Consider the following 26,759-nt stretch of genomic DNA (forward strand, 5'->3'; position numbering starts at 1 on the left):
GAGAATCTAAAATAAATTAAAACTTGTCCACCTGATCTATCTGTATCTCGTTAATCTCTTCCCCAGACTTCTCGTTGGCTTTCCTCTTAGTTTAAAAGCACGTCGGCGCTGTCTATGCGGCAGGATGGATGAGCGAGGGAGGACTCACTGCTGATCTTATGGGATTCATAATCCCTAATGACCTCGATGACCTTAATGGAGTCAGACATTTGAAAGGCATGATTACCTCAAGGGAAAAAGACAACTTTGGAATGTTTTTACCATTTACAGAGCGACTTGTCCATCTCAACAAAGTAAACCGTCGTTGTGGAAGGTTGACGAGGAGGAGAAGATCACACACAGTTCTCCCTCAGTGTTTTTAATTTACAGACAGCGTAATATGATGATAATAACATTATCATGGTGTGCACTTAAGGAAAAGTACATACTGTCCTATGCATTCCTGTGAATTTCACTGGTGATCAATCCACATTAGGTTAATCAGGGCCCCTGTAAAGCTATTATTTTAAATGTGGTATTTTTGTTATGTCATTATCCATCCATCACACGAGGGTCACGGGTCACTGGAGCCAATCCCAGCTGACACAGGGTGAAATGCACACCCTGAAATGTTATTACACTTTATATATTATATAATATAATTACAAATGTCAAATAAAACAAAGGTTTAACATGTTAAGTCAAAAACTGGGATGCTTGCTTTAATATAGATTTACATTATTTTAGCTAGGCAGCGCATGGCCAAGAGGAAAGGAGTTGGGCTTGTAACCAGAGGGTCACTGGTCAAAATTCAAGGACAGGGCAAGGGCTGGGTGCACCTGAGCAAGGCACCCATTGCCCCCCAGCTCCACTGGTGTGTGTGCAAAAATGATTTATTCTAATTCCTAATCCTAATCCCTTTTTAAACACACGTTGCCAACATATTGTCATAAAAACATCAAATGAAATTGTTTTTATTATTGTCCATAGTATACTGCACAGCAATTGGTGGCCTTAAATTATTTATCATATCGAGTTCAGAACCTTTATTTTGAAAAAATATGAACTGATTCAAAGAGATTCTGTTGCTGGAATCGACAGTTAACCTAAACTAATCGTTTGGTTTGAAAAGTAAAAATAAAAACACTGCTGTCGTCATCTTGACAGCCAGGTTTGGGGAGTAAATGTCCACTAAATAACTACCAACATATTTTAGCCTCAAAGAAGTAACTCTTAAAATTGAAATGATGCACTCCACTTCTCTCCAGGGGGAATTAAAAAACCCAGTGTTTTTAATTTACAAATTAAGATTTTGCATAAATAAAATCTCTGTTTTTATTATCTGTTTTTAAATTGCTGTTACCATAGTTACTATGTGGGGCATTCTGTTTTGAGTGTCTTGCCTGTCGAAAATGTCGCGCAATGTCGCAATATTAACAGTTTTACAGCCACTTCTTTGCCGACATAATACTTTCAATACCATACATTCACATCTTCTCTTTCATAAGGGTTGTAAATACTTCCCCCCCCCAAGTAAAATGCTTTCATCATCGTTGCTGCCCTCGTGATTCTGTGAAGGACATGTTTATGGGACTTGTGTGGCCGTGGCTGCCAAGCGGCTGGGTCGCCAAGCCATAACAACAATTGCGGTGATAGCTCAAATGGGCTTCCTCCAATCGTCCTTGGCATCTGCCGTCACCTGAGAAGCTGGGTCAGGGGTCACGTGCATGTGTTCTCATCTGTGTCTGTGAGCGGTCTTTGTGCCGAGCGCCGCTCACATGAGCCACCGTCAAACTCCAGGGCTGGGGGGGAGCAGCAACATCTCAAGGATTGGTTAGAATTTGATTTGTGTGTTGCCTGAGGAACTGGAGCATATTCACTTGTGTTGTGTGTGTGTGTCACAGTATTCAACACATTTGTGTGTGTGTAAATACCAAGTAGTGCTGATAAACAACAGTGTGTGCCATGATGTGTTGCATAGTTATCAATTTATTTATCAGAACATTGTGTTTTTGTTGACTTTGTGTCCTGTGTCGGGACTTACCACCTTAATAATCTTATAGAACACTTTGATTTTCTTATACAAAGTGCTTTGACAGGCAAAGCAAAGAATAGGATACTCAGGGAGAGAAAACAAGACAATGTCAAAAAAAAGTAACAGCAAATGAACAATAAACTCGAAAGAGACTGCACACAAAGCAAGCAAGAGCAAATACAAGAATACAGATATATAAAATTGTAATAAATATGGAAGTTTGTAAAACATGCAAGATCTACAACACTATTTTGTATATTTTGTTTGCAGAAATAGGTCTTGTTATGAAGGCACTTGTGGTCACACATGCATCATCATACAACGCGTGTTTGACAGCACGAATCGTGGTCATGTATACTTTCTGTATCATTGATCCATCTGTACTGAAAATTCTTAAAAACTGAAGGGGAGAAAAAAAACACAGCAATATGAACAAATGAAAGCGACTGATTGGTGTTATCCACAGGGAGCACACGCCGTCGTCTCCTGTCCTCCACATCACCTAAAAACCATCTATTCTTCACGGTCCATCCTTCTTCTCCTTGAAAACCTCTCTATACAGCCGCGGCTGAATATGTGTGTATGTTGTGGGCAATGAATAGGTAAAAGGACTGTTATTCTCCTTTTCAATAGCCTGAACCTTTACCTTCACAAAACTCACTTGTCATGTAATCATGACGTTCAGCCAGTGAGTCAGATCCTCCAAATGAGGTTTCCACAGAGGGCTATTTTCTTCCGGGCCCACCTTGTAGACGAAAAGCGCCGGAACAAAACGATCCAATCAGTCAAATTGATTTTACATGCTTGGCTGTGGCTCTTCAGCCTTTTTTGTTGCTGCGAGTGTTAAGATGTCAGTGATTAGTGAGTGGCCTTTGAGGGATTTAAAGCAGGGATTGACAAGAGTCGACTGATGGAACAGCAATTGCTTTTATTAGTGCGTAAACACATGAGGAGACAGTGTATAGTAGACACACACACACACTCAAAAAAGAGAGTTTAACTTTTTTTAATTCCACACCCAAAACCAGCAGGAAGAGGAGAGCATCAAGTCAACAACTACTTCATTAATGCGTTTACCTGTTGTCTGGTGACGTGAGCCGCTCCATTGAGCGCAGTGTTAAAGCAGTGTGTGGGTGGCCTTTACACTGGCCATTCACAAACACACACACACACGCACACACGCACACACACACACACCTACACAGGGAGGAACAGGAGACCCCTAACCTCAATCACACCCTGAGGTCTGGGGAAGCTTAGCTTCATCTTTCACAAGGCTATATAAAGAGCTTTTCTTCTCCAAGCAATGCGGCAGCGGACCATCTCCTACTGAACATTTCACCACAGAGCAGCAGTGAGAGGGAAGAAGGAGGAGGAGAGGGATCACCAAGAAGAAGAAGAAGAAGAAGTCGAGACTCTGGAAGAAGAAGATCTGTGAATAGACGAAGGGAGAGAAGCAAGAAGGGAGGACACGATTGCAGTTTGGAAAAGGTAAAAATGTTGCTTTCATGTTATTGTTTGTGCATTTTTCGTTGTTTTTAGTGCATCTTGTGTTTTTTTCTGTGCACATACACTTGCTGGTTAATTGCCTTTTTGTCTCACAACATGATTGTGTCATTTTTTGGGGGGGAATTTGTGTCCATTAACATGACGTACAAGTTAAAAGAAAACCCCAAAAACAATGCAAAACAACCTGAAAATAAATGTGCGTAATGAGGTTTGTGTTGGATTTAACTGCAGCCCTCAGTCTTTCTCCTAACAGATTGTGTCTGTGGAGAGCAGAGTGCAGCTGAGTGAGTCATGCTGTGGGAAGAGTGTAGTCAAGAGTTACAAAGACAACGGCCCACCAAGGAGTCACTCTGTAGAATAATGGAGGCTAAAGGGAGAAAAGAAGAAAATGCAGACATTTATAAGCAGCAGGGAGCAAAGGTTTGACCTAAGCTGTTATTTGTTTTTATAGGAGATTAACAATGTTGACATACTCAATCAATGACATCATGTGATCAAATCTAAAAGTCATCAGACTTTAAAGTTTAATTCCTTCCATTTTATTCAGTTTTATTCACACATGTAAAAGAAATCATGATAATGTAGAGAGTGGTAAAGAGACGAAAAGGTAAAACCAGTGGAATAACTGCGACATTATTAAATGAACTTAAAAAGCAAAATGCCATGTCTTCATGTTGTGAAGGACAATTCATTTTTCTTTTTTGAACAACGAGAAGGTTCCGTGTCTGCCTGAAAATCCCTGGAAGCTTTTTTCCACGCAGTGTGTGGGACCCACACAGACGCATCCTCCCTCTTGTGTTTTGCGATGGTCAGGATGTATGTGCACTGTAAATCGCCCTTGAGGTGGAATGCAAGGTAATGTTTGCTCAACACTTCGCCCAACAAAGCCAATTACTGCCGTCCCCCTTCATTGACCTTTCAAACCTACAGACCACTTCTTTAACAAAAGGTGGAGGTGGACGGATGGTTTTGTGTCCCTGAATGACCCAGAATAAACGCCTTTCATCCCCGCCCTCCCCTCCAGCAGCTTTACTAGGTCACGGCATTCAATTAAGGGCTGATTTAAAACCATTATTAACCGTTAACATAGAATAGGGACTGTTTGGAGACAGGGACTGACAGTTTGGGGATTTTTTTTCTTTGAATTACTGACGTGTTGAAACATTATCATCACTGACTTTGCCTTAGCAACAGACTCTTGCTCTCCCTGATTACATGGCATCAACAACAGGGACACCGCTGGTCTATACCGCTGCCTCGTTTGCTAAGTTTGTGTCACTCGGGTAAATCTGAACAAAAGATTTGAAACACTAAAGTCGCTAGTGGATTTGATGGAGTTCCGTGCAGGGAGGGAGCAGTTTGGAAACTTCAGTTTCCAGCTGGAGAAAGATGTGAAATGGTAAAGGGCAAAAACTATCATATTCTTAAGATATTGTAGACTTAAGCTGGTGAAGCTTTTATTAGGTGAGTCTTTTCTTAAGTGGCTCAAATCAGTGCCCAAAAACCTGAAGTATTCCTTTTAATAGAACAATATTTTTAGAGAAATCCCCAACCGGCATTTGAAATAACAATAATGAACAACTTCTTGCTGTTGTTTTTTATTACGTATTAGTACTGATATTGAGCTGTGACAATAATTATACGACGACTGCAGCAGAACAGGGTCTTGTTGTGCTAAATTAGTTCCTCTAAAGCTTTGGTTATTATTACCGTAAGTCTGTTCTTTATGGAGGCAAAGAGCAGGTGTCTGCAAAAAACCTTGTGCTGAACGACGTGTACGCGGGCCCAATGTTTGAATGAGAAGGTCAAGCTGTAAATGTTTATTTCCCAATGGCGCCGCAGACATTCGTGTGTTCCTATGACGGACATACCATAGGTTCAGTTTCGCCACAAATGCAGGGGACAAGGCAAGGGCCTTGCCTGACTATGGTATGTCCGCCAGCTTTATTTGTAAAGCACATTTAGAGTGCGGAGTGAAATATACACCTTAAATTAAGATAAAACCATAATTTAAGCATATATAAATTATTAAGCAAATGTAGAGTGCAGGAGATTTAAAAGAGGTCAGTCATATACGCAATATAGAGAAAAGCAGGGGCTTTAACCGGGATTTAAAAACACAGATTGGTGCAGCGAAGTTAAAGACAACTCTTTTTTCTTTTCGTTTTTTTTCTTCATTTGTCTCGTTTCATTATCACGATCATGTGATGATAAATAAAATGCCAAACATGCCAAAGATCAACAAGGATTTCATGAATTACAGCAGGCAGAGAAAAACCACAGTGACAAACACAGCTCATTTTCCCGTGGCTGCGTCATACTCTAAGTCATCATGTGTTTTCCAAGCTCCAGTATTTTCATGTGAAGCAGCTGCATCGGGAAATTATTGGTTTTGCGGTCTATAAATAAATAAATCTGATTTTTTTTCAGATAATATCAATGACTCTATGATATTGTACACTCTATGCAGCCCCAACATATTCAAACTATTACTCTGAGCTTTTCTGAATCTCTCCTCTCCTGCGTCATCTTTTATCTCGCGTGTGATCTTAATGTCTGTTTTTATCTGAATGCTTTGATTCTGTGATTTCCCCCGTGCATTTCTATGCCCTTGTGCAGCACTTTGAGTTGGCCTGCGTATCGAGAGTGCTATACAAATAAACTTGAACGCTGCAAACCATCAAGTCTCTCTGCAGAGAGAGAGAGAGAGAGAGAGAGAGACGGCATCACATTTTTATTTATTTTTTTTATGTGGAAAAACCGAAACCATCTGTGTTGATTCTTGTGATTTTGGGGCTGAAGGTTTATGGGAATGTTTACAATTTGAATTTGGGCTCACACATTTGTTACTGACACTTGGTGTGTCTCATTTATCCCAAATAAGAAGGTGTTGGTGGAGTCACATGAAACTGTATTTGTATTACAGTTATTACAGCTCAGTTATTCTGTTCTTGCACTGCAGGCTGAAGATGGTGTGTCTACGGTGGATGCTGATGGTGGTGACGGTGTACGTGTGCTTGCCTGGGTGTGGGTCAGTGTGCTGGAACAGCTCCATCTGCAACAACCTGAGCACCGAAAGAAGGCTCCTGGTAAGTGTCTTTACCCTGACCTCTGTGTGTTGCTCTCTGTTTATTTCTTTTCCTGTAGCTGGCATCGCTCTTTGAGGAAAAGCAGAGGGGAAAGAAAAGGCGAGAGAGAGAGAGAGAGAGAGAGAGAGAGAGAAACAAAGAATATACTCCGAGAAACACTCATTTGCTTTGTTTCCCTTCTGGGTTTTTATTGTTTTTCCTTTTTTTTTCCTACTGCTTGTATCCCACTGTTTTTAGTAGAGCAGTGTGCTTTGAAAGGTATATATACATATAAACATATATATATACACATATACATACATATATATGTATATAAACATATATACATACATACATATATATATGTATGTAGGGTAAACATTTAAGGAGTCCTTTAAGGGAAAAAATGGAATACATTTGTCATGATAATTGGGCAAACTATGCCTTTGATTTGAAAGCAGATGTGTTTCGTTGCATTAACCGGTCCATCACATACAACCATCCACTCCCACACACACCTGCAGTCAATTTAGCGCGTCCAACTTATCTAATCACCATACTGCATGTGTCTGGACTGTGGGAGGAAACCGGAGAACCCGGAGAAAACCCAGGCACACACGGGGAGAACATGCAAACTCCATGTTCCACTATTAATCAATCTACAGAAAAAATATCAGTAAAAAAAACTGGTTTATAAAAGATTTGGAGTTTGGTGCAAGTACACGTGAGTGTCATCAGTAAAATGTGATAATTGTTTGAAAAATCGGCGTCAAAGTGATAAAAATACAGTCACCTGCTTGCTGTTAAATCAACTCTTGCTGCAGGTGATTTGACGGTGTCATCTCTGACAGTTCTGATTCCGATTTGTCATCGGTATAAATATGAGTTCTTTCATGTCTTGGACTAAATGATGATGAAGTTCAGTCAGCAGCTTGTTGTTAAATCATCTCTTTAGGTGATGCAGGTGATCAAAACAGTGAGATTAAAAATGTTACTGTTGATTTCTTCCCCCGCAGGACTGCATTCACCTGTGCATGCCCAAAGTCCGTGCTGAACTACAAGAGCAAAATGCACTGGCCGTGAAGACGTCTGAAGATGTTGACGACGACTACTTAGTCGGCATAATTCTGGCCACCCTGGCCTCCTCCGAAGACAAGATAACAGACTCCGGCCTTCAAGCCCGTGGCGACGACCGACGCTCCTATTCAATGGAGCATTTCCGCTGGGGGAAACCGTCAGGCCGCAAACGCCGGCCTGTCAAAATCTTCGCTTCCTCCCTGGAGGGAGGGGGCTCCGGCGAGGACAGTTTTCTCCCGCAGATTCGCAGGCAGGTGCGCAGCTACGTGGATGCGGCAAAAGGGGGACAGCAAAGCCAGAGGTCAAAGGTCAACTCCAAGTCGCAAGTCCTGCTGAGCCCGCAGGACAGGAAAGACGGGAGCTACCGCATGAGTCACTTCAGATGGGGGAACCCGCCCGCCTCTAAACGCAGCGACAGCTTTATGAAGCAGTTAGCGGCGAAACCTAAGGGGCAGCTGGCCTCACTCGTCAGGAACATTATGTTGAAGGATGTGCAGCAGAGAATACCGGAATGAATGGGTGGAGAAGGAAGGCAGTGGGGTAGCTGTAGAAGTCTTTGCATGTTAATGTTTTAATTTATTTTACTATTGTTGCCGTCTCTTCTTGCATGTTTTTTGAATGTCTTGTCTGGGCCAAAGGTTTGTCCCATTAAAACCTCAAATAAAGAAAAAAAAAAAAAAAAAACCTGCTTGGTGTTGACTTGAAAGCTTTCCATAGATACGGATTTTAGATTCGTAAACAGGTGCAGCCTTCTGTCACAGAGGTCAGTGAAACATTATTTAATAAGATCACAGAGGATGAATGAATGAATGAATGAATAATAAGGCATGAGTAAAGATGCCAGATAACAAGCACTGAAAGTCACATGTGAAATATAGATTTTTTTTTTTCTTCATTCGCGATTAACACAATAGAAAATCACCAGGATTAATTTATCGCAAGTGCTTTTAATCCCAATAAGGGGTATTATGATGTATTGTTCCATCACTGCGTGGCAGATCCACTTAAATCTCACTCATGGCACATATTTGCCTCAGAGGTCTTCACAGTCTGTACAGCAATTGAAACGCTTCCTCCCCTGACCTACCAGTGGGCCTGCTACTCTTTATAAGATATATCCAAATAAATATTAAGTAACTATATTATATTAAAGATTATTCCGTTTGTGGCAAACACTTCCAATTGTTCAACTGGTTTCATATGATGAGCAAGAAAAAAGGGGCCGATATGTGTAGACGAGGTAAACAAAATAATAAAATATCAAATGTTAGATATTAGATGATGTCATTAAAGAAGAACAGTATAAATGGGAGTATTGTTAGATAAGAGGGTAAGGGCTTCTGTGTGACAGTGTCCATACTCACTCAGCTTGCAGAAAAAAAACTCAGTTTATATAATGAATATTAATTCACACTCTTTTTAAGCTAATTCGCTTTGCTGTAGATCACCGTCTACAACACACACAGAACACGAGAGAAAGTGATTAAAGATCACACACCTCAGTAAGGAAGGGGTCAAATCATTTATGGTTACGGACAATTTTATTGTACAACACAGCAACATCACTAGCATGCAGAGTCAGGTATGACACTCATAAGGCATTTTCTCCATGTAAAAGCTGCCTTTGTCCCCAGGTAATCCAGTTTTTAAAGTGCAAAGTTCACAGAAGGAATAGATTTGACCTATAGCACTACACTGTAAACAGATCTATTAAACCAGACATGTCATGTCAAAATTAAGGATGGATTACTCTCGGTTACACACACACACACTTACACACACACACACAGCGATGATGACAATGAGCGGACCGACACATTTACGGGTCTTCACTGTGGAGCTGCAAGATGCTGAGAATTCGTTTTACATTTTACATTAGGTGTCACTGGAAGGTTTAGGCTTGTTCTTCGTCAATGCTGAGGAAAGAGCAACTGGACAAAAAGTGTAAACTGTGTCTGAGTTTGGTCTGAGATCATGAGGATTAGGACACACGCACACATATACATGTAACACTCACTCACACAAACACATGTCCACTGATGACAGGGTAAACGTGAACAGACGACTTGATACACAGGCATGTGTGGACATAAAGATACATACAGTGGACACTAAAGTGTAAAAAAAACAACAACATAAAAACAGAAGAAGAAGCCAATTGGACTACACCAAATTGACAATATGGAAATACACCATCATCCATGTTCAACAAGATGGCTGGAACACGTGCCAAATCTGATGCAGTCACTTTTCACAGAAGCACGGGAGCAGGAGGGAGACACGGTCCCTTACAATTTCACAAAACTGAACCATCAAAAAGTACAACACACGAATCACACACAAGGATCTGCTACCTATAGTCGGGCTTTATCAGTCAGGCTAGTGCCACATTATTGCCATTATACATTGTTTTTAATACCTGCGAGTGTGTGCTTGGGGACACACAAAATGGCTTTCAGACGCACTTTTTATTTCGCTGAAGGAAAACAGATCCACAGCTTGGCGGCAGCAACATGGCGGAGAAGCTAAAAACTAATGCAAACTAATTCCATCAGGACTTGGGGGGTGTGTAATGGCAGCAAAACAAGTCTCCAAAATTCTGGAAAGCAATGACATTGAAAATAACTTTTAAATCCGTTTTCCTTGAAAGATTGTATGAGATGGGCTCGTTAATACCTTACTAGTGTAACTGTTACCGGCTTCACAAGATTTCTACTGAGGGTTTACAGAGACCCTTGGCAATTTATATTATAATTTCACGTGTTGATTATTTGTGTGAGATTTTTAGAAAAAGTATCTGAATACAAACTAAGTAGCTTTCTCCCTCCATATATGACACTCATCAGTGTTGTGGCAGTCTAAAATTACAATTAATATACAATTATAGTACATACACAAACAAGAACGTCCCTACTCTGTACATCAGCTTAAAGATTTATATATTTCTCTGTATATACACATTTCTATGAGAAGGAAAAAAAATAAAGAATCCTTAGTCATTTTTCTAGTGTTTAATCTGGTAAACTCTTCAGATCGTCTGTGGCGCAGTGTATTTGTGTGTTTTTGCGTGTCTTGGAACTTGAGTCACCTATAAGGCACACTCACTTTGGAGGATAGCACACAGGCAGCAGTTATCTTTCCTTTAAACCACAGCTAAAAACAAAAAAAATTATTAAAAAAAAAATGTGTAAAAATAGATGCAGGATATATATATATATGCCCATTGTTAAAGAAAAAGCACTTTTGGCTAACACTAAAAAAAGGCAAAACAAAAAAACAATAAAAGCATTAACACTGAAGTTAAACAAGTAACATTGGAAGTAGTAACATATACAACAACACGATTAAATTAAAGTGTGTCTCGTTCAAATACTTTCTTCTGGACCGAAAGAAAACGTGACAATTGATTAAATATAAAATGTCGTGAGAAAGTAAGAATGATTGGTCAATCTATTTTTGTTAATTTACGGAAGTATGGCACCCTGTAAGGGACAAAATAGTTAGCAGTGCTTTTTAAAATATGTCCAGTTTCAGAGCATGCAACTCATTTCATTCATTCTGACGCCGCCTCCATAAAAGGTTTCAGTCTGTCACAACAATTTTCCTCAAAGTCTGACACAAAACTCCAGCCAGTGGAGCTTTTACAGGCGTTTAAGGAGAACTGAAGGGAAAACATTTAATTAAAATAAACTTTGTTTTTACTGCTGCTTTCACAAACATAGGCCTGCTTGTGTTGGCTGCTGTCACAGAGCAAAATAATTGTCATTTCAGATGGATAGGATAATCAAAGAAAAAAAACAAAAAACTGTAGTAATTCCCTAACATCCCTTAAAAGATTCTGTGTCAAAGATGCCTTTACAGTGAGGAGTGATCAGCGTCTCTCTTTCGTGTGCAACACAAACCATCGTGGGTGACTTTCTGGTTTTAATACACACACAGGTCGGGAAATTTCATCTCATAGATGGGCACAGATCGACTCTGGGTTTGGCCGTAACCCGACGTGATGGTTCCAGATGGACTGGGTGGGGGTCTGAATGTGGAGAGGAAACATCCTCGTCATCAACAGCATCGTCACTAATTTGGTGTCACTGCCATCAGTCAGTGCGTTTACATGCGTGTTAAAGACAATCATTCAGTTTTCTTAATGTCACATTAACAAGTTAGTCGGACTAAAATCAAGCTAGTTTTAGTCGGACTAACATACCTGGATAATGCGATTCATAGTCGGGTTACTCCAGTTGGACTGGAGTCGGACTAAAATTTCCTCCACGGTCTTTGACCCGGAATTATAAGGAGACGACATATAAACTGCAGGACTGTTGCTGAGAATCATACAGCAGCAGCATTTTTCTTTGGAAAACAGCAACCACAAGAGCCATGATCGGTCTAATTTGTATCACGATTAACATGTACAGTTTCTTTTACGTAAAAGGAAACTGATTCAATATGCACTAGCTTATAGAGGGGGTGGAATCTGATGTACACTACCAATAATTTGATTTTCTCCTCCGCATGTATACTCAATTGCCCGTCTTAGTCAGACTAAGGCCTTAGCTCGATTAAACTGAGCATGTAAACATACTGAGTGTCTTTACAAAATACATGTAACCAAATATGATTTTATTCAAACATCTTAAAAGCACAGTCTCTTACCTGATTGTAATTTCAAAGATCTGATTTAGTTTACTCTGCAACTGAGTGGCCTACAAGGGACAGAATATATCATATTATGCAGTAGCAAGAACATGACACAAGGAAAACTGTTTAAAAAAACAATTTGAATGCAAGTAGAAAATGTTTATCTGGCGTACCCTGGCACCACAATGGGCCGCTATTTCCTCAAAGGGGGCTTTCTGAAACTTCTCCACCACTTGTCTTCTCCGCTCCCTCTCCTGCTCCTCCATACCCACACTGTCCACTAGAGACAGACAGAAACAACATTTTAATTTCACTCATTTGTTAGTAAGTCACTACTATTCTTTAGTTTAAATGACATCTGTTCAAATGAACAAGAACCATTAGTGAAACAGGCACATAAGTGTGTTGAATTGTGTGCAATTTTAGAAACGCTTTAACACCAGAGTATAAAGATTTACCTATGGCATTTTTTAAGGTCTCAAATGTGATCTCCTCTGCCGGTGTCCTCTGCAGATCAGAGAAAGAAAAATGTTAATATGATGCAATAATGAGTCAAAGGTAAAAAACTAGTGCTTCCATCTTTATACAGCAAAGATATATAGCTTTAAATGTATACAAATGTGTTGGTGTCTTTACCTCTTCCTTCTCTGGACTGTTTCTGGACTCCACCTCCACTTGGAGTGAGATTGTTTCACCGATGCTCTTTCTCTTAGACAGACGGTCCTCATCTGCAAAGAGAGCTCACATTGACTTGTGTTCAAATGAAACCTCTTCACAAAAAAGATTAAACATAATAATAATTTTTAAAAAAAAAGAAGAAGAGAGATAAAATGGGGTGAGAAATCTAAATAAAAAAAGAGATTGTCCTCAACCTTGGGTGAACCTGATACACTGTAGAGCTGGAACAGGGTCAACTCTGATTAACAGTCTTTCATAGAATATTTGAAGTGGATTTGAATACTTTCATCATTATAAAACATATAACTCAAAAACCTATCCTTTATTGTGCTACAGCTAATACTAAATAAGTTCCTTTACCTGTGTACTGTGGGACGTAAGGTGTAGCCAGTCTCTCTGTGTTGTAACCACTGCCTCCAAGCACCTCAGTAATCTTCGACTGAAGGAACAAAACATCCCCTTCTACCTTCTCCAGGGAGGGAGGCAGCCTAGAGAGGAGGAGTGGGTGGTTAGTTCTTTCTTATAATATAGAAGAGAAACGCAACTCACTCCATGTATTGATAATTTAAATATTAAATCAAATAAATATCTTTAAAATCTAATTAAATATGACATAAAAGTGCTGTAGATTGGATAAAAGGAGGTACATACTTGGGGTTGTCAATGAAGACATCCTCAGGCAAAAGGTAGGGGCTTTCTTTCTGTCTGACTTCAATTACCTGTGGAGCAGACGAGAGGAGGTGGTTTGATTAACACATATTCTTGGTATTCAGTCACACACAAACCACAATTAATCCCAGGCCCAGACCTCGTGTATGTGCTGGCAGAAGGCTGGAACGGTGGTGAGCTGGCAGATGAGGTTGAGGTAGGCAGCGGCGAGGGCGTGAATAGCGCAGCGGTTATAAACGGGCAGAGCCTCGTCGGTTGAAAGTGCCAGGTCCTGCAGAGCACACAAAGAGGCACGACTGAGCATTGAAACACTGAACCTCAGGAAACCACTGTAACATCAGTAACACCAGGTTTTATGAGTCATGGACTGTGTCTGTCTATGTCTTTGTGATTATTTGTGATCAGTGTTTGGAACCACTGCTGTAAACCAGATTAATAATAGCATATCCCATTTATTTTGTCAAAACAAATTTATGAGTGAGACACAGTACAATATTATCTTAAAGTTTGTGTGCATCAGTACCTGCAATGCCAATGTGAGACGAATGAGGTCCACCACCACCTCTTCATTAGCAAGCTCCACACTCAGAAGGCCCAAAAGAGCAAAAAGGAACTCGTAGTGCTGCCGACCACTGTTCTGCTCCTTGCAGCCCAGGTAAATGTGTCGGTACAGCTGCTGACCATGCTGTGAGCGGAGAACGCAGAAGGAAAAACGAAAACATTTGATAAACACAACTAAGTAGTTGCGTTAAGAAATTATGCTTTGTGAGAAATAAGTCATTTGCATCTGCAACACGGTGACTACGTATTTGTAATTAGAAAAAAAAAAAAAAGACAACCTGACATGAAATTCAAGAACACCATTCCTGAAATAGTTCTCATATTTATTTACACAAATTGCATCTGAAGATGAAGGAGATACCTTTTTCATGAATAAGTTGTCTTGTCTGGAACACTTGTCAACTTTGAGCTTGAGTGCCGAGATGTCCGAGATGCTGCTGCACAGAGAGAGAGCACAACAGAAACACAAATTGAAAACAAAATCCTTTGATACTTGTTCAAGCTTATAGAGCTGCACATAACAAAACCATAACAAATCTCATACCTAATGTTGAGGAACTTTGGCCTGTTGTCATGCCGGTCGATGAGACTGAGAAGGATTTGTAGCACCAGCAGTCGAACCTCTGAATCCTCGGTGAGAGAGAGGGACAGCAGTGGCTCCAGGAAGGAGCTTGGCAGTGCTGTCAGCATGTTGGTGGTCTGGAATCCTGCTGTAACCTGACAGAATGATGAGCAGTTAAGTCTATGGACCGTAGAAACATGACCGGACGGAATGGCAAAATCCTTAAAGCACAACCATTACCTATAAATAAAACACACATTCTAAGGCTATAAAAACCAAACGACTTTTACTTTATGGCAGTTATGCAAACATACTTCTGGGTAGCATGTTCCATTTCTGCTAATAAACCATCCCAATGCTAACACTGGACCTTCAATGAAAAGACAAATGTGAAGCCATGCAGAGAAATGGAAGCTGAAACAATATAATTAAGATAATAAACAGCCATTTCAGACCACAATAGTAAAGCCGAGACGCACAGACAAATAAAATTATATTCTGATGAGACAGATAAGAGCTTTTAGGTTTGCCTTAAAACCACTTCTCGTCTTCACTGATATCACTATGATAAACAAAACACTATTCTATTATCTGTGTGGCGCCACTCTTCCTCGGCGTCATCTCTGATTTGTGTCTCTGTTCTTGCCATTTTTACATCTTCTCTTGTCTCTGGATTTCATGTTTGTATTAACATATTATGAGTTACCATCCCTATCTATCTGAAAGCTTTACAGTTATTTCTAAATGAATGAGACGTACCTGGACCAAGGATTTAAGTAACATGACCTGAATCATCCGGGTGCCCTCAGGCCTGGGGATGACAGAGCAAATACAAATAAGAAATCTTCAAACTGATTTGTTTTACAAAGCAGTTTGTGCATTGTTTGACATGTAAGGAACATTTACCCTGAGCCAGTGGATGGCAGCGCTAGGTGAACACCAGGGACAGGGATCTTGCCCATAATGAAGAGCATGACCTCTGACCGCTGGTATGTTGGCAGAGTGTTTGCAAATGAACCTGAAAGAGAGAAAAAAAAACATGAGATGGATAAGAAGAGGATTTGGAGAAAAGAAAATTGTAAATCACATGTAAACATACTGGTGTGAACATAAACACAGACAAGGTATGTGGAATCATCACAAAGAACTCCATTGCTCGCTGACTTCCTTTCAGAGAGATATATATGTAGACGTGTAGATAAAAAAAACACAGAGTCACATGACCCACATACTCACCAATGGTCCTGATGACAGCCTCCTGCAGCTGCCTCTCCTCGTGAGCTTTGATGATCTTGGTGCCGATGTTCGTGCTGCCGTCGTAAGAGCCGGTCAACTCGTAGTCAACACTGAGACGGAGCTGCCGCAGCAGAGTGTTGAACACCTCTAAGACTGTGGGGCCTGCACACAAACACAAGGTACTCTCAAACGACTGGTTCACCTCAAAAATAAAAATGTACCATCTTATTTATAATGCCTGAGCCACTTACAACACAACAAACTATGATTTAGTGTGTGTAAATATAGCTCACCAACAGAGCCACTGGCTGCGATGGCAGCTGCCTCCAGCAAAACTTCCACTATGCCAGCTCGCACTGTGGCCGAGCTCTTGCTGTTAGCATCCAGGTGACCGAGAAGCTGCTGGATGACCAGGTGGGAGTGCTGAGACTGTAAGCAACGCGGAGGAGGAATGAGTGAAGAAGAAACAAACATGGCACAAATCGCTGCAAGTCATAGAACCAGGTGGCAAAATAAAAGCTTACAGTTTTCATTCATGTCCAAAATGAACCACAGCTGTGAGCAAAAGCTTTGATGTCCTGTTGTAAATCAGCATCTATAATATGCTCCAATTGTTATGTTTTTTTGACTGCCCCTCCCTAAAGTATGCAACAACCACTTACAAAGACAGAAATATGGCACTGTGTAAATCACACAAAATGTTCCAGACTGAATTTGGTTTAGAAAAAAAGGTCTTTCTCACTCACCTGGATGGAGTACATGATGATTTTGAAGCAACGCACTGCAAAAGTCTTCCCCTCCCATAGAGAGTGGTTATCCAAGTGCCTGGGGAAACACATGATGGAACATTTGATGTCATCATACAGCACAGCAGGAGTGATAGAGAGCAGCAAGGTACTTACATTTTATATATACATTTAATTATTTTCTTAAATATAATGTACATGTGATTTACATGGAGTTGGAGAAGTTTGAAAATGTAATAATGTGTACATTATCTTCCTTTCATAGTTGAAAATCAAAGGTAGGCTGGGATGAGTCAACACTTGTCTGAACTGCAAAGTCCTTTGCTATGTAGAGACGGAGAAGGAGAAAAACTACTCAAGCATGAAATAAACTTATAGAGGGACAGTGATTGATGGATGAGCGCTGGTCTCTTGACAAGTGAGAAGAATTGAAGGTTAGATTGGCAGTAAACTGAATATGGATGGATCATGTGTTCATAAAATAAGAAATTATGTTACTACACTGCAGGGGCTACAGTGGCATTTGGACAAATTATGAAGTAAATAAATAGACTTATATGGTATCTAAAATTTAAGATTTTGTGAATTTTATTCATTGTTTACCAGATCAACCCGCAATAAAAACCCTGTATATTTTTGGCAGGCAATCAGATTGAAATTTAATCTTGCAAACACTCTAATAATAATAATTTATATAATTTTTTCTTGTACCATAACCAACATTCCCAGAAAATTTCATCTACATCTGTCCTTTACTTTTTGACTTATGTTGCTACAGACAAAAAAGATAAATAAATAGACAAATGCAGCCAAAACCAACCTCCATAGTGCAGGTTGCATAAAAACATCACAAAAAAAAAAATCAGTGAGTTGGAAATGTCCTGAAATAAAAGAACAGCAATGGGTGATAATATAACAACCTTGAAGGCAGATAAAGGCCTTCAAGGCACTACTCAGCACACCGTGTACTCGCATCTAGTCAAAGGTAACTGTGCAACCTTGCATTGACCTTGTGCCCTCGTGGGCAAATTGTGGTAAAGCTAAAAATGCAGCAGTAGTGTCATGGGAAGTTACTATCCCTTCAGGTTTAGCCAATGCGTCAAAAGGAAATCACTGCATCAAGCAAACAAATCACGAAGAGAGAACAGATCTTGTAAATAAAATATCTTGCAGTGATGTCTCACATTAGCACGGGTGTGATAGCATTCTTGATGTTGCCATAGGCAGCTCGTCCCAGAAGCTCCCTGAAGCAGCGCTCGGTCAGTTCCACTGGGCTTTCCTTCTCTTTCTCTGACGCCTGCAGCGGCGAGGGGGAGCGGCTGGTCGGGAGCAATGCAGGTGAGGATGCAGAAAGGAAAGGGGAAAAAAAACAAGAGAGGAAGTGAGGAGAGGGAAAAAGGGAGGGGAGGGTAAGTTGGGAGGGGCAGAGAGGTGTATGCGAGAAGAAGGAGAAAAGAGACAAGGGTTTGGAATCAGTTGGATTCAACAACACTCATGTTAACACAGAGGCTTTATATTTTACACAAAAACAGATACAGCTGTGTCACTGCAGCTTAAGCTCCTGAGGTGACTCTTCTCTCTGCAGTAAAAAGTAAGTGACTGTGTTTGCTGCCGTGTTTTTTTTTTTGCTTGCAAATGGATAATCGCAGTCCATCCGACCTCTCTTTTTTTCTCATAAATAGTTAACACCTCCACCAAAAACTCAAACTTGGTCATGACTCGCCTCGGGTGGTCCACCAATGATGGCATTATTTATTAAAAGCCTTGCTCTTTTATCTTTCCTGCTCCTGCTGCTGTAGAGGAAATGTGACCTCTTGCCTCTCAGTGGCTCCTCTGGGTTAGTGAACATTGCCAAGAAAAAAAATAATATTACAGAACGAATATCGAAGCACAAACTCAAAGGTGAAACTTAATTTTAGGTGTCATGTCAACACAGTCACTCTCACTTTTATCACTTTAGTTACTCTGAAGCACAAGCCTATTTTGGGTGTGTCTTAATCCACTTTTCACTAATTTAATTGTGGAAATAAATGCTGTTGCCACGTGGTACAAATGGGTTGTGCTGATGTGCTCAGTTGCCTAATACAAGTGTTTTGGGCATTTACCAAAGAGAGTGGCATCTCCCATCTACTTTAAAAGTCAGATAAATTGTATTTGCTCTTTGGCAGACTTGCCGGAAAAACAGAGAAATTGCACCATCTTTGAGTTTAACTTGACTGTGTACTTACTGACTGCAGTGGCTGGTAATGACTGGCTAAACTCAGTGTGAGTGAGGAGGAATGGAGGATGCACAGCAGGGGCAGACCCCATGACACACTGAGGGGAGGGAGGCTTACTGGGAAATGTGTCTATCTGTCTCTTTCTCTCAATTTAACCTCTTTATTCCAATTACGTCTCCATTTGTACTTCTCTGTTTTCTATCATCCTCCTTCCACTCAGTCCTTTACTTTCAGTTTCACTGGCCTCCACAAGATCCCTGCACTGACATCAAATTTAATTTCTTGATGTGAAACATTGCCAAGAAAGAAACTCTTTATCTCTCTCACTGGCGTGGTCGAGTCCTCAATCTATATGATGGTGTAATTCTCCACAAAAAGCATTATTTATGTTGGTGCTTTCCCTTTTCATCCCTTTAGATTTTCTCACATCTGCCAGTGATTTCTGTCCTTGGATGCTGCAGGTAGGCAAACAGATGCCCACAAGGGCAGTAGAGCCCTTGTCAGGGAGTTCACTCAGACATGACATAGATGATAAATGACATGTGTGATGGCTGGCTAGACTACCAGGACAAACATGGCCTCAGCTGAGACTAACAGCACCAGTAGGCTACAGAGCGGTTGACTGTGATGTAGGCATGGCAGGTCAACACTGAGCTATTTTCACCTTTACTGATACATTCTCTAAATTTTTAAAAATGTATAATGTTCAGCACCACAAAATACACCCCCAGACAAAGACACTGATTTGCCGTCTTCCTGCAAAAGCACGGGTGTTGTTTTTATTACCGTAATAACCACATGCTGGCTTTGACATGCAACTTATATAGCACAAACTGTCGTGCAATTACGGTAATGCACAGTGCACCTGGTGCAATGGTGTCGTCTGCGATATGCTCGGTGTTAAAGGGTTAAAATTATTTTGGTTGATTATTAAATTGTAGCACACCAGGAGATGAGGCCCAGGACCCACTACTAAAACAAATCTTTGGCTCAGATAATTTGATCTAAATGGATGTAAATTAAATTCAGGTCTAAACAGGGCAAAAATAACAACCAATATATCAAAAAAAATTAGTTTTCAGTCTTTTTGTGAACACTCACCTCTCTGTACGCTCTCCACTCTGGAGGTTGAAAAGCAGAGAGGGGACGATCTTGTCCATGTGCTGAGGGTCCCAGATGTTTGCCTGTAACTCATCATTCACGGTCTTCCTCACCACACCCTGCAGACCCTTGATACCTGCCATGCGGATCCTGGAGGTAACAGTCACAGACACATGGTAGAAATTATTTCAGTGGATCTATAAATGGAATATTTATTTAGTAAAAGATATTTTTGCCCATTCCTGTCAGCGTTTGTCTGATATCTTTCTTTTCAGTGTTACATTTAACTGTCAAAAGATGTCGCTTCTTTTTTCAGTTAATCACTTACAAAAAAGATTGTACTTTGCTTGAAAAGATTTAAAAGACATGTCCACAGGCAGCAATGGTCTAAAAAAACCAAACAAACATAATACAGTCTAAAAACAGCTTCTACTTCATAAATCTGCCTTTGGCACAACGAAACATCTGCCCACTCACTTTGTACGGATGTCAGGGTCCTCGAAGCTAGAGTGGCACATCTCACTGAAGCGTGACACAAAGAAGTCGTAACTGCGGTGGTACGATGGGGTGTCCTCTTCTATGTTGGCAAACTTCACGAACTGAGAGGTGAAAAAATTAAATAAATTTTCATGAAAAAGAGCAACCAGTCTGTTCCTACTATTCTTAAAGTGCTTAAATCGTCTAGTAGTTTATTTCAATTAATTTTCTTGGTGTGTATATCACACATTAAATTCAAGCTGTGGTAGCACCATAACATCTTATTAAGAATGAAAAAGGACAGAGCAGAGGAGGGCACTCCCACTGGGCCAGGAAATGTCACCATTTAAACATGCTGACATTTAGCGTCACACCACACTACAAGTAATAAATTATGAACTAGGTTTTCTTGGAATCATGTTAGAAATAATACAACCTAGCTACAATAATTAGTCGATCATTCAGAAAAGCAGATGATAATTAGAGCATGTTAATTCCCCATTCAGTTACACGTACAGGCACAAGATTAGTGCTGTAACTAAAATGCTGCACTGAGGAAAAATAATGGGTAAATGTAGAGAGAAAATAAGCATCAAAAGTATTCTCTGTTGAATTAACTTCCCGTACTGAAGTGGGTTTTGCAATTAAACGAAGTACTCTTGAACAAATTTAATGAAGTGAACCCTTAACAGCTCCTGTGATGCTGCTCAGCCGCTGCAGTAAATTGCTACCGCAGTTAATACCCAGACAACATTAGGGTATAAATTCAGAGAGTGGAGATAGAAGGCTATGCTGGGGAAAATTAACCACTGCCTCAAGTCTTTTCTGTCACAGAGTCATTCATAAATATAACTGCAGATCAACAACACACAATCTCAGATGCTGGTGAGTGAGAATGGGCTCTGCAATACTCCAGGTTTAACACAGTGAAACAGTATGAGAAAGCCTGGTGGGGCTTGATTCCTGCTGTCGTTAACGCGCTAATCCTCTCATTTAACCTCTCTACGACACTGGACTGCTTTTCACAAGCTACACAGTATACACAGGAAAGACGTGATGTGGTGGTCAACAAGTAAATATACATATTTTTTTTGTGCTGAAAATTATACTATATATACACATTTCCAAGTGTGGGAAGATCAGGGTGTCTCGAGAGTGTGTTTAAACAACTGCAATTAATTAATCCCCAATCAATATCCTCACAGCAAACGGGTGCAATGAATGCACATACATACATTTAGCAGATAGCAGGCAAATTTCCTCTGCTAGTTATTGTGGGAAACAGCAAAGCGATGCTCACTGCACAGAAGTGTGAGTATGTACATGAGTGCATCAGTGTATGGCCTTTCATTTGTCTTAATACTCGTGCATGAGTGGATGAGAGAGACTGACAGCAGGAAGATAATGAGTGAGAGGCCTACATGTTTCATGAATCCGTGTAGATGACTGCATAGCTTTGCTATAGTCTGCAGCTAATCTGATTTCCGTTATGTGTCCTCCACTGACCCGGACAATGCATCTAATAGCTGCATCCCACATCAGAGCATACTTGTCATTCCCACTCAATTTGCCAAGATCTTTTCCCAAATATTAACACAGCATTCCCCTTAAGCTTAATAACATTTACTTTGTGCCATTGTGTCACTCCCTATTAATGTTTGATTGTATAATATCTAATATAATATATCCTGACAGAAAAGCTAAAATTCAAGGGTGTGGGTATTGCCCTCATTATATCACAAAAACAACCTTAGATAACTTTTAAATTATTCTTTTTAACAGGCTTTAAGTCTTACAAAACATGGCAATTTTACATCCTTTTACAAATAACAACAGACGTATTGTGGCTAGTACATTTCTCTCCCTGACTGTGACAACACAGTGTTGGAGCTGGTATTTTTTTAAATAAAATGCAAAATGTTAACAATGGAGGACGAATAGAGCTGCTCTTTCTTTGTTAGATGTATCAAAGGTACTCAATATCCAAGTAAGTCTGATCGTGGACACTTACTGAGTTGGTTCCTAGGATCTGAAGGCTGGGTTTGTCTGACTCAAGCAGCTTCCGCACCATCTTAAGGAAACTCTCCACAAACAGGTTGATGCTCTGACAGTGGCAGGCCATCAGCAGCTGATCCAAGGCCTCCATGGCTATGCATACATACCTGAGGAAAGAAACACAGACACATTACAATAAATGACCCTAAATACAAATGTATTTTACATTTTGACAATGAAAGAAATAGACATACATTTTTAAATGTCCATCTCCATGTAGCTACAGAGATCAAATTGTGATAAGCTTTACAGACAAACTCCAGAGTCTCACTTACTGCACGGGCAGGTGGACTCTGCCAAGTGTAAATGTAATAATCTGTGCAGGCTGTTGGCACAGCCAAGAATCATCACACAGCGTAAAAATCATGAGTCATGGAAGACTAAAACCTCTGTGGAGTATAAGGTAAGTGCAGACTGTACAGAATCATCACTGTCGATGACCGTTCTCCAACTTTGCAGAGAGTGGGCAAAAAACACAATATAATTACTTAGTGCTGTGACAGAATGTAAAAAAGAAAAACTCATTGAGTAGATTGGTCAAAAATGTGTTCAGACCAACTGAACTTCACAAATCTTGAACTGTGATGGGATTATTTGTGTAAAAAGCACCAATTAATGTATTACTTCATGACAAGGCAACTTCAAATACATCTCAGCATGAAAAATAACTACTGCACAAAATAAACAAAGACTGTTTGTCAAGGTAGAAATTTACAAGCTCAAATGTTTTTGCAGAGACTATTTTGACTGGAGATTGACAGGCGATGCTCACCCGTATCGGTGTCGGGCCACATCCCTTGACAATCTCTCAGACAGGTAGGCTCCGATACGGTCGAGCTTCTCTGGAGCTGACAGGGCATAGAATGTCAACTTCTCCATGTTGGCTTTCACCAGCCCATCCTAGGAGGGGAACAGGAGGAAAGAAATCAAGACAAAAACAAGACAAAGGATAAGAACCCTTCATGGTATCCCACACATGTAATTATTCAAGGCACACCTCTGAGTTTATGCAGCACTGTAGTGTACAATTCTGCACACACCCAAATTATAATTCCATAAATAGATCATTGAGATTTACCCCCTATCTTCCCCTTGACCCAATTCACTGTTCTTCAGTTTGTTCAGGGGAAGGAGATAGCTAAACACATTTATAGCCTTCTTGGTTTCCTTCACATCCAGACACAAAGTATTTTCCTTTTATATAGTTATATAATATTGAGAATTAATTGTATTGTTTCTCTTGGCCCCCAGGATGAGTAGGTGTCGCATAGTGTAATGGCTAATGGACATAGCAATAATATAGTAAATGGATGAATAAAAAGTCAGTTTAAAACATTATTAAAACAGAGTGGATTTATGATGGAGATTAAACCCACCTGTATCAAGCGTTGCAGAGCAAATCAACAAATTATAATAGCTATGTTAAATAGCTCCTTATTTTTTGGTACTTGTGAAAAACTAAAAGCAAACAGCGTAACAGAATGATGGCAAACATATGGCAACCAAGCCTTTACATAGTACAAAGTGGCTCAAATCTATTCAAGAGCCAAATAAGCCATCCTGAACATGCCACAAGCATGAAACTGATGCTGTGAAATGAAATTTGCCCTTTTTCCATTTTAAAATGATTGCTTTCTCTGATTGCGACAGGTTTAAATGGAAAGGGCCACAATCTCACATATAGTAGAGAGCATCCCGTACACCTTGCTGATCATGAGATGAACTTCATTATGCCATGTCTGTAGCGCTTTGTCAACACCACCAAATGGTTGCTTGATACAGTGATAAAATTTTATTGGTGGTTTCATTTAATATATGAGTTTCCAGTTGCCACGGCTTTCTGGCACACCTAACTAAAATAAGGCCCCTCATTAATGTTATTAGTCGCACCTGACATTTCTAGCTATGAAAGGTTTAGGTGTCTGCTGTAAAAACAGACCTGCTCCTCTAATCAGAGGGTTTATATTGAGATGAACAGAGGGCTGCATTAGCATTTGTCTGCCTCACCAAAACATCCTGTGCCTGGAATTCATCATCACAGGATACAGAAACTGACAATGAAATAACATTGTTTGTAGAGGCCTCTGTAGGATGTAAATGGAATAATTCAATACTTCAGGCCCTTTTTTTTCTTTTTTTTTTAAAGCTTTGTTATTTTAGTAAGATTTTATTGAGGAAACAGAGATACAATCCAGCCACCTGAGCCAATATCAAATATTAATATTGTTAAGATAACAACAGCTTTTGTGTCACTGGTGCTTCTCACCTCTGGGTCCTCTGGGAAGATGTTGTCTACCAGTCGTTTGTACCGAGGCCTGAGTGCCCCACAACAACCGCAAACCCCTGAGGAGAAGGACATGGAGAGATGGAGAGGAAGAAAAACAAAGAGAAACAGAGGTGATCAATTTGATTTGTCCAGTGAAAAACAACTTAAAATGTCTTCTTTTCTTGCACTCTGTGTAGTCTGTATGAATATCAACCATTCTTCCAAAAGGTGAGGTCAAAGACAGTAAATAATGTGAGAGGAAATTATAGTGAACATCATCTTTACATACCGGGGGAAATGCTGGGTCACAAATCAGTCACAAACTTCTGACATAAGTTAATTCTAAGGAAGCAACAAATAATGTTTCACAGTGTTTTAACACAAAGGCAACGGTGGGAAATAGGGTGACAAAAAGTGAGTCATAAATTAAATTGGCATGTCAGCAATAAGAAGACAGCTCTAGCTCGTAAAATAATGGCAAGCTGAAATTAACAGTAATCTTGCCAATGTTTTTAGTAGATGTGTGTAGCCGGCTGTGACAGGTAACATGATCAGCTTAGTGTCGAGGTTTGAATCATTTTCTAGGAACTGCAGAAATATGGAGAGACAAGACAGAAATTTACAGTCAAACGTCCTCTAAGTACAGAGCTGCCAAATGTTGATTGGCAAAGTCAAGTCAGTATTGGCGTGAGGCCATCATTCAGTCAGAGATTACAAATTTTGAGATATGTTCGCGCTATTAAATCTTCAGGGACAGAAAAGCTTTGTAAGCATCTCCACCATGTGTCCCTATGCTGTTGTACAATAATAGCTTTTATTTCCCCAACACAAACTCAGACACAAACTGAGTCAAGGTAAATTTGTTAAAAGCCATTTTGAGGAAAGTAAAAGAAATGTCACACAAGACAATAATAATCACAAAAATGCATCACAGATAATACACACAAATACGAAAGCATAGACACACAGTCCCTTTCCTAATAAAGTCAGCCTCAGAAAGATATAGTAAGTGCAGCACACTGAAGAGTGAATTTTCTGACTTTGCATTGAGGGGACAGCAAGCTACTTAGCCAGCAAGAGCTGGATTCTGATTGGCTGAGGTAATTCAGCAGTGGTGAGTCATAAGGGGACCCTGGGAGAGGGGGGGGAGAGAGAGAGAGAGAGAGAGAGAGAGAGAGAAAAAAAAAGAGGAATAACTGAAACAGGGGGAAAAAATATTGTTTGTGTCCTATCACACAGCTTTTTATAGCAAGCATTGTATGTGTAGGCTACATTCATTTCACACAAGCATACGTTTTATAATCACAAATAGCAATAGAAAAAAGTAGGTCACTGCAGTGCCAGCAAATGGACTCTAGTCTTGAGCTTTTCTTTTTTTCCATACTTCATATTTTCTATTCTCCAAGAAAAACATTAATGTTCACTCCGGAAGACACTTCTTCTACAGAGAACTGCAGCCAAATGTGCCCAGATAATAACAAAATACATTCTAATAATAATATGAACCAAGTGTGCACATTTCAAGATGGAATCAATCAACAGTCACGTGCCAGTTTCACCACTGTGCAAAGAGAGGCTGAGCCCTGCTGTACCACCACTACACAAGACAACTCAAGTCCCTTGTGCAATAGAGTTGATGGATAAAAACCAAAACAAAAATAAATGTAAACACAAGGAGCTTTTTAAGCTCAAGAGCAATGGGTATGGTATTTTTCGTGTCATGGTTAGGCTTTTGACTACTACTATCCTCAACCAAACATAATACCATTTCCTCTTCTGGACTGCATTCAGCACATGCACCAGCCTTATAGTGTGTATCTAGTGACCTACACCAGGGAGGAGGGGAGTTGATGCAAGCAGGATGCCCTTGAAAAGCCTTTAAT

At 40.1% G+C, this 26,759-nt stretch overlaps 2 protein-coding genes across 5 annotated transcripts in view; one reads left to right on the plus strand and one right to left on the minus strand.

The window, feature by feature from the left end:
• The first annotated feature begins 3,215 nt into the window (after positions 1–3,215).
• LOC131443800 (pro-opiomelanocortin-like) lies at positions 3,216–8,335 on the plus strand. The gene is made up of 3 exons (XM_058613774.1): positions 3,216–3,505; positions 6,486–6,612; positions 7,608–8,335. The coding sequence occupies exons 2-3, from the start codon at positions 6,493–6,495 to the stop codon at positions 8,181–8,183; spliced, it is 696 nt and encodes a 231-aa protein (XP_058469757.1). The 5' UTR covers positions 3,216–3,505; positions 6,486–6,492; the 3' UTR covers positions 8,184–8,335.
• An 836-nt stretch (positions 8,336–9,171) lies between these two features.
• LOC131443139 (protein EFR3 homolog B) overlaps positions 9,172–26,759 on the minus strand; it is a 30,589-nt gene continuing 13,001 nt past the window's right edge. For all 4 annotated transcript variants that reach the window (XM_058612519.1, XM_058612518.1, XM_058612517.1 and 1 more), the window contains 22 exons: positions 24,877–24,953; positions 23,383–23,510; positions 22,567–22,717; positions 20,556–20,677; positions 20,079–20,228; positions 17,943–18,077; positions 16,759–16,837; positions 16,306–16,441; positions 16,013–16,174; positions 15,683–15,794; positions 15,536–15,587; positions 14,759–14,931; positions 14,576–14,651; positions 14,177–14,338; positions 13,793–13,924; positions 13,636–13,703; positions 13,345–13,472; positions 12,943–13,034; positions 12,765–12,813; positions 12,480–12,586; positions 12,322–12,371; positions 9,172–11,698 (listed from right to left, as the gene is read on the minus strand). In XM_058612519.1, coding sequence (XP_058468502.1) covers positions 11,593–11,698; positions 12,322–12,371; positions 12,480–12,586; positions 12,765–12,813; positions 12,943–13,034; positions 13,345–13,472; positions 13,636–13,703; positions 13,793–13,924; positions 14,177–14,338; positions 14,576–14,651; positions 14,759–14,931; positions 15,536–15,587; positions 15,683–15,794; positions 16,013–16,174; positions 16,306–16,441; positions 16,759–16,837; positions 17,943–18,077; positions 20,079–20,228; positions 20,556–20,677; positions 22,567–22,717; positions 23,383–23,510; positions 24,877–24,953 — 2,447 coding nt within the window. In that variant the 3' untranslated portion in view covers positions 9,172–11,592. The remainder of the gene's footprint in view (positions 11,699–12,321; positions 12,372–12,479; positions 12,587–12,764; positions 12,814–12,942; positions 13,035–13,344; positions 13,473–13,635; positions 13,704–13,792; positions 13,925–14,176; positions 14,339–14,575; positions 14,652–14,758; positions 14,932–15,535; positions 15,588–15,682; positions 15,795–16,012; positions 16,175–16,305; positions 16,442–16,758; positions 16,838–17,942; positions 18,078–20,078; positions 20,229–20,555; positions 20,678–22,566; positions 22,718–23,382; positions 23,511–24,876; positions 24,954–26,759) is intronic.

This window comes from Solea solea, chromosome 17 (genome assembly GCF_958295425.1).
Source record: "Solea solea chromosome 17, fSolSol10.1, whole genome shotgun sequence".
In the NCBI taxonomy this organism is placed as follows: domain Eukaryota; kingdom Metazoa; phylum Chordata; class Actinopteri; order Pleuronectiformes; family Soleidae; genus Solea; species Solea solea.

Excerpts from the sequence above, each read along its gene's own strand:
- LOC131443800 (XM_058613774.1), top strand. The coding sequence starts at position 6,493 with ATGGTGTGTCTACGGTGGATGCTGATGGTGGTGACGGTGTACGTGTGC. Across the intron at positions 6,613-7,607 it reads GCACCGAAAGAAGGCTCCTG|GACTGCATTCACCTGTGCAT; the intron begins GTAAGTGTCTTT and ends CTTCCCCCGCAG.